Source organism: Sinocyclocheilus anshuiensis, unplaced genomic scaffold (genome assembly GCF_001515605.1).
Source record: "Sinocyclocheilus anshuiensis isolate Anshui unplaced genomic scaffold, SAMN03320099.WGS_v1.1 scaffold1219, whole genome shotgun sequence".
Taxonomy (NCBI): domain Eukaryota; kingdom Metazoa; phylum Chordata; class Actinopteri; order Cypriniformes; family Cyprinidae; genus Sinocyclocheilus; species Sinocyclocheilus anshuiensis.
In genome coordinates this window covers 109,889-117,240 of record NW_015536520.1, presented here as the reverse complement: position 1 = coordinate 117,240, position 7,352 = coordinate 109,889, and the positions used below count along the sequence as shown (strand labels likewise).

Below are 7,352 nucleotides of genomic sequence, written 5' to 3'. Positions count from 1 at the left end.
AAAAAAACGTACAGTAGCCCAGCCTAATAATAATTTGTCTATATTAAAAGTATTGCTCTTAACAGACCTGTGTGTTTTGTATCACTAGTGCAGTGTCCGTTTTCGAAGCCGTTCTGTAGTTTATTAAACGTTTATTAATTCTGAACGTGTCGCCTGTCCATATTGCACCAAAATGCGACACTGCACTCCCTTGGGTCCGCAGCAACACACCCGCCACGCGTGAAGTCGATTGGATGAATGGTTCTCGACACAATAAAAATGCAAACAGACACACAGAGATTCCTGCCTTTATTAGAGATAAGAATATGTTCAGCCCCCTCCCTCCGAAGCTTCGAATATTCGGTGTTGATTACTACCAAAGCTTCGAAGCTCAAAAAATGGTATCCGGACCAGCCCTACTTGATGCATTATTGTGTCTCATTGGTGTGAGGACGCAGCATCAGTCCTGAAAGTGCTTATCTGAAGATGATCTACTTACTGTGATTGTTTTTTGTATGATTGTGTAAAGCAGATGAATGTTTGAAACGCTTCCCACATGCAGTGCAGTGATACGGTTTCTCTCCAGTGTGGATCCTCTGGTGTCTTTTCAGGTGTCCTGAATCATTGAATCTCTTGTCACAGTGTAAACACTTATAAGGTCTCTCTCCAGTGTGGATCCTCTCATGTTTTTTCAGGATTCCTGACCGACTGAATCTCTTGTCACAATGAGAACACTTGTACGGTTTCTCTCCAGTGTGGATCCTCTCATGTATTTTCAGATGTGTTGACTGACTGAATCTCTTGTCACAGTGTGAACACAAATAAGGTTTCTCTCCAGAGTGAATCCTCTCATGCAGTTTTAAACAATTTGCTGATATAAAAGTCTTTTCACACTCAAAGCACATGTACTCTTTCACACCAGTATGTATTTTCTGATGTCCTTTCAAATTTTGAAGACACGAAAAACTCTTTCCACACAAATAACATGAATGTGGCTTCTCCTTTGTATGAACTTTCAAGTGTTTCTTCAGGTCTGAAGCCCTCAAAAATGTTTTGTCACATTGATCACATGTGTACAGCTTCTCTTCAGTGTGAATGTTCATGTGTACCTTAAGGCTTGATGATTTTGTGAAACCTTTCCCACATTGATCACAAGTGAACGACTTCTCTCCAGTATGAACTCTCATATGCTCCATAAGGTTTCCTTTTTGAGTGAAACTTTTCCCGCACTGACCACATGTGTATGGTTTCTCTCCAGTGTGGATCCTCTCATGTGTTTTCAGGTCTCCAGTCTGGCTAAATCTCTTGTCACAGTGTGAGCACTTATAAGGTTTCTCTCCAATATGAATCCTCTGGTGTGTTTTCAGATGTCCCGAGTGACTGAATCTCTTGTCACATTGTGAACATTTATAAGGTTTCTCTCCAGTGTGGATCCTCTCATGTGTTTTCAGATGTCCCGAGTGACTGAATTTCTTGTCACATTGTGAACACTCACAAGGTTTCTCTCCAGTATGAATCCTCTGGTGTGTTTTCAGATGTCCTGACTGACTGAATCTCTTGTCACAGTGTGCACACTTGTATGGTTTCTCTCCAGTATGAATCCTCTGGTGTGTTTTCAGATGTCCTGACTGACTGAATCTCTTGTCACAGTGTGCACACTTGTATGGTTTCTCTCCAGTATGAATCCTCTGGTGCTGTTTTAAACAGTTTACTGAAATAAAAGTCTTTTCACACTCAAAGCACATGTACTCTTTCACACCAGTATGTATTTTCTGATGTCCTTTCAAATTTTGAAGACACGAAAAACTCTTTCCACACAAATAACATGAATGTGGCTTCTCCTTTGTATGAACTTTCAAGTGTTTCTTCAGGTCTGAAGCCCTCAAAAATGTTTTGTCACATTGATCACATGTGTACAGCTTCTCTTCAGTGTGAATGTTCATGTGTACCTTAAGGCTTGATGATTTTGTGAAACCTTTCCCACATTGATCACAAGTGAACGACTTCTCTCCAGTATGAACTCTCATGTGCTCCATAAGGTTTCCTTTTTGAGTGAAACTTTTCCCGCACTGACCACATGTGTATGGTTTCTCTCCAGTGTGGATCCTCTCATGTGTTTTCAGATGTCCCGAGTGACTGAATTTCTTGTCACATTGTGAACACTCACAAGGTTTCTCTCCAGTATGAATCCTCTGGTGTGTTTTCAGATGTCCCGAGTGACTGAATCTCTTGTCACATTGTGAACATTTATAAGGTTTCTCTCCAGTGTGGATCCTCTCATGTGTTTTCAGATGTCCCGAGTGACTGAATTTCTTGTCACATTGTGAACACTTGTATGGTTTCTCTCCAGTATGAATCCTCTGGTGCTGTTTTAAACAGTTCACTGAAATAAAAGTCTTTTCACACTCAAAGCACACGTAGTCTCTCACACCAGTATGTATTTTCTGATGTTCTTTCAAATTTTGCAGACATGAAAAACTCTTTCCACACAAATAACATGAATGCGGTTTCTCCTTTGTATGAACTCTCCGGTGTTTCTTCAGGTCTGAAGGCCACAAAAAAAAATTTCTGCATTGGTCACATGCATGCAGCTTCTCTCGAGTGTGGATGTTCATGTGATCCTTAAGGTTTGCTGAGTGTGAGAAACTCTTTCCACATTGATCACAAGTGAATGGCTTCTCTCCTGTATGAACTCTCATGTGAATATGATTTTTCTCCTCAACTTCACTCAACTCTTTAATCTCCCTGTTTTCTTCAATCAACTCTGAAATAAAATAAAAAAAATTTCTGTAACTCATAAAAACAGAAATGTGAAAGGACATAAAAGTAAACCCTGATGTAACAGCCTAATATAGACAATTGCATAAAAAAATTATAGGCACAAATCGTCTCAGGTTATGTATGTAACTAAGGTTCCCTGAGAAGGGAAGGAGACACTGCGTCCTCTAGGGGTCGTTATGGGGGAACACCTTCTGTGTGACCGGTGTCTGAAGCAAACATCTAAAAACGACAATATCATTGGCCGGCGACAGCCTATGACGTCATTACCCGGCGCAACACAGTATAAAAGGGCGTCGAGAGAACACGTCATCCACTTCTTCGTCTGAAGCTTACGTCCGAAGCATGGCAAGGGAACTAGAGGACACAGTGTCTCGTTCCCTTCTCAGGGAACCATGGTTACATACGTAACCTGAGACGTTCCCTTCCGAGGGAACATTGAACTGCGTCCTCTAAGGGTCGCTATGGGGAACGGTATACCCACACTGCCATGCTGAGGGGAGTGCACCAAGTATAAACTCTACCATAGCCATGGGAGTTGCCCCTAGGAAGCCTTGACGGCTGTCAGTGACATTATCCCCACCGGCCAAGGGCCTGAGCTGCATACCCTAAACAACTTACCTGAAAAGGGCTCGGCTGAGAAGCCCGAGCTCAAAGGCTTGGAATCAGAAAAAAGAGATTCCTTTGAGAGGATACGGCCAGGTGTCTAAAAAAACCAGACCCTGGCCTGTCACCCAGGGGGCTACTACCAGCTCTGAATGAGCTTGCTCAAAGAACTGACTCAACAGATCTTTGGTAGCAACACCCTGCTCAGAAATGTATCAACAGGGATACATGGGTTGAGTGGAGCCCAAGGTGAAAACTGGGGCCTAACCAACTCAGAGAAAGGAAATGAGGCTGACAGCACATAACCCTTACCATACAGGATTTTAGAAAGTGAGCAGAATGCCTAGAGTGCACACTTACCACAATGTGGTTTTTAGAAAGTGCACAGAAGCTCAGCGTGTGCATTTACCATAGCATGGATTTAGAAACACCGTTACTAAGGGGTAACCAAAACTGTCACTTAGACAGGCCTGGGAACCCTTCGTGACTGTGGCACACCCAGGGAGTGGTAATTAACTCAGCGGAAGGCTGCGTGCTCAGAGTGCATGTGGATTGAAAGGTGTATCTCATAGAAAAACCCTCTATGAGAGGGGAGAATCGCCAACTCAACCATAACAGTCACAGACAGACTGCGGAGCATCAACTCATGCATAACTAGAAGGGGCGTAGCACCCAGCTCTCAGACCGAGAGGGGGACAGCAGTGCCCGACTGTGAAGCAGCGTGCTCGTAAATAACCCTCCAGGGTGAGGGGAGCACTGCTGAGCTCACCAAGAGAGTAGCCTAAGAGGGAAGCAGAGTCCCGATGTGCTACCCAACGAAGCCACAGAGTGAAGGATTCGACTCTCAAATGAGAGGGACTCAGATGCTCAGAAGTGAGTGGTGTGCTTGCAAGAGACCCCCCAAGGTGAGGGGAGCACAGCTAGCTCACTCAACAAGCAACCTGCCAGGGAGGCAGGAGATGGCCCAGCAACCTGTCATGACTGTTAATCGGAGCTCAAAGGAGCGGAGGCCCAACTCCCACTGCTAAGCTCGACCAACAAAGAGAGCAGCCTAACAGGGAGGCAGAGAGAGGCCTAACAACCTGAGGCTGCTACTCAATGGAGCTCCAAGGAGCGGAGGACCCGATGAGAGGAGACCTCAGAAAATCTGAATGAACGGATAAAGACCGGAAAATAACGGTAATTTTAATTTGTTAGACTATTTTTTTTTAGTGACATAAAGATGATATTTCTTGAAATGAATTCGAATTAAGGAGAGAGAGAGAACGAACGAATAAACGCATGCACCCACGTGCGAGTGAGCGATTGTGAAGCATTGCAAACAAGCTTGTCGGTTTAATTACAAAAACGGCTAAGTTATCACCTCATTGCTGAGAAATATATGTAGCTTTTAGCTGTTGTATTTTCAAAATTCACGGGGCGGGGGTTGAAAACCAGCTCCTGAATGTGCAATTTCTTACCTATAAAAAGTTTCCATCTCAGTAAAATGCGAGCGCAATCAGCACGCCGGCATTAAAACGCCATTAAAAATCTTTATGAGCAAACGTGTCGCACTCGCATTGGGAGTTCTGTGGAGAATCAGATATGTGTGTTTAGACGTAGGTCGGATGTCTAGATATCAGATGTGTATCCGATTAAAATCCACATTTGGAAGTGGCTCAGATCGGATGCAAAAAAATCGGATCTCGTGCGGGTTTTTGTGTTTACACGTGTGCAACAAATTCCGATCTGTGTCAGATGTGAGCGAAAGATCGGATTTTTTGTGCCAGTGTAAACGCAGCCTCAATTGGGAGTGGCGTGCTCAAAGGAAACCCTCTAAAGTGAGGGGAACACTGCTAAACTCACCAACAAAGAGAGCAGCCTAACAGGGAGGCAGAGAGAGGCCTAACAACCTGAGGTTGCTACTCAGTGGAACTCCAAGGATCGGAGGACCCGGTGAGAGGAGACCTCAGACGCTCAATTATGAGCGGCATGCTTAAAGGTAACCCTCCAGGGTGAGGGGAGCACTGCTAGGCTCGACCAAATAGGGGCAACCAATCAGGGAGGCAGCAAGCGGCCAAACTACCTGATGCCGCTGTCACAGAGCTCAAAGAGCGAAGGGCTCGACCCTTAGCTAAGGGAGAGGAACCCAGCTCAACTGAAGCGATCAATAGCCCACGGGCAAAGTACCTAGCTCTCGGGTAGAGAGAAGGACTCATATAATCTGCCCAGGACCAGCGAGCTCATAAAAGACCCTCCCGCAGTGAGGGGAGCACGGCCATGTCCAGGGAGCAGATTGACCGCAAATGGTACATCAGAAATGGGATCCAGCTTAAAAGGGGATCGCACATTTCAACAGGGAACAACAGGGTCCCAGCATAGAGGCAACTGACCAAGGAGGCGACAGGGACGGACCTAACAACTCGGTATTGTTGTATATGGAGTTCTCGGGAGCAGCGCTCTTCGGCTCTACTGCTCCTCAGAGCCGAAGCACTCAGGAAGGGTTTCTGCAGAAACACATCTCACTCTTACCTCAGGGAACGCAGTGTACTCAAGCCCACTCCGCAGAGGGGCGATTCAACGGTTCGACCTTAAGGACAGTGTGACAGGGAGGTCCCGTGGGCCTGACTGACTATCGAACTTCAGAGTGGAACTAAGGAGTGTTAGGCCACTCAACGCCTCAACGAGAGGAGCTCTAGCTCAGAGAATGTGCATGATGGTTGTGAGGATGACTCAAATCTCAGGAGACCCCTCAGTGTGAGACATGAGCAGGGCGTCCTGGCCGGGGCAGCTTCTCGAAGCAAACACCCAGCCAGGACATCAGGGAGCACACATCACAAAGCATTATACTCCAAAAAATGCTCAACCCGAATGGAGCAACCGAGGGTCCTGAGGTTGCAGCGTTATACTGCGGACCTGATCAGCTAAAAAGGCTCTCACAGAGGCCCAGCGACTTGGCTGCGTGGTCCAGTAAGCATAAAGCCGAAGATGCAGGGCTATCATCCAGCCTGGATCCAGTACCGAAGGGTGAGCTACCATCACCACGATTGGTCAACAGGGAGAGGTTCTGACTTTAGCAGGGGAGGTGCTCGCAGAGATCCTAACCCACGGCTCCCGCGCATGACTCAAGCCCACGGGTATCATCTGAAGGCCAAGCCCGAAGAGAATTTGGGTCCGGACCATAAGTAGGTAGTTCTATGGGACATAGAAACTAACCAAAACATCATAGGTCCAGCAGGAGAGACTGTAATGCGAGCAAAGGAGGCTCCTACTTAACCTCGGTCAGGTGGAGGGGATGGTGGCTTCAGGGGAATTAAGGGAAGGAAGATGAGAGCAGATGTGAAAACTCTTGGAGGGAGGTGAGACGTTGTTCAGGTTTTACTCTGGTCCAGACGAGAGCGCTGAGAACGCCTCGTCTGGATCACCTCTCAAATCTTGCCTGTTAATCTTTGACTCACGCCTCCCTTGAGCCCTATCTGAAGGCGGGGGAGGGGAGCGGGTCGCGAGACAAGTCTTCTGTGGCCCCCTCTGACTATTAGATCGAGACATGCCAGGACCCCTCTGGGCTAAGACCTGGACCTTCGTGGAATGAAGGATTTAAAGGCAGCCGAGCGTGTCTTGGCCTCCTTAAACTTCTCGACCACCGTCTCGACAGAAGCGCCGAAAAGCTCAGAAGGGGAAACTGGCGCATCAAGGACAAAGCCCTTCTCTTTCGTCCTGATATCAGGCAGGTTCACATTATGGCTGTGCGATTAATCAAAATCGTCATAAAATCGCGATTTGAGCTTGCGCGATTTCTAAAACGCTTTATAGCACGATTTTCCACGCCCCCGACCTCCCGCAGTATGCTATCTGAATCAATCAGAATGCAGCGCGCCTAAATGGAGCACGAGAACAGAAAAGACCGGGCGGGTATACAAACGTAAGGCCAGGTTCACACACCATCTGTGGTGCATATTTTTTCCGCGCCCATGTTAATGGATCAGAGCGTTCACACTGCACGCGATTGC

The 7,352-nt window shown here is 46.6% G+C and overlaps 1 protein-coding gene across 17 annotated transcripts in view; it reads right to left on the bottom strand.

Moving 5' to 3' along the window:
• Positions 1 to 380: 380 nt before the first annotated feature.
• The window catches only part of LOC107693533 (zinc finger protein 658B-like), a 10,163-nt gene continuing 3,191 nt past the window's right edge, over positions 381 to 7,352 (bottom strand). Inside the window, exons 1-3 of one of the 17 annotated variants that reach the window (XM_016493028.1) lie at positions 2,273 to 2,739; positions 1,929 to 2,104; positions 381 to 1,844 (exon numbers count right to left, since the gene is read on the bottom strand). In XM_016493028.1, coding sequence (XP_016348514.1) covers positions 471 to 1,844; positions 1,929 to 2,104; positions 2,273 to 2,678 — 1,956 coding nt within the window. In that variant the 5' untranslated portion in view covers positions 2,679 to 2,739 and the 3' untranslated portion in view covers positions 381 to 470. Of the gene's footprint in view, positions 2,744 to 7,352 lie in introns of those variants that run through there. The other 16 variants (XM_016493000.1, XM_016492990.1, XM_016493017.1 and 13 more) reach the window with 16 other exon arrangements.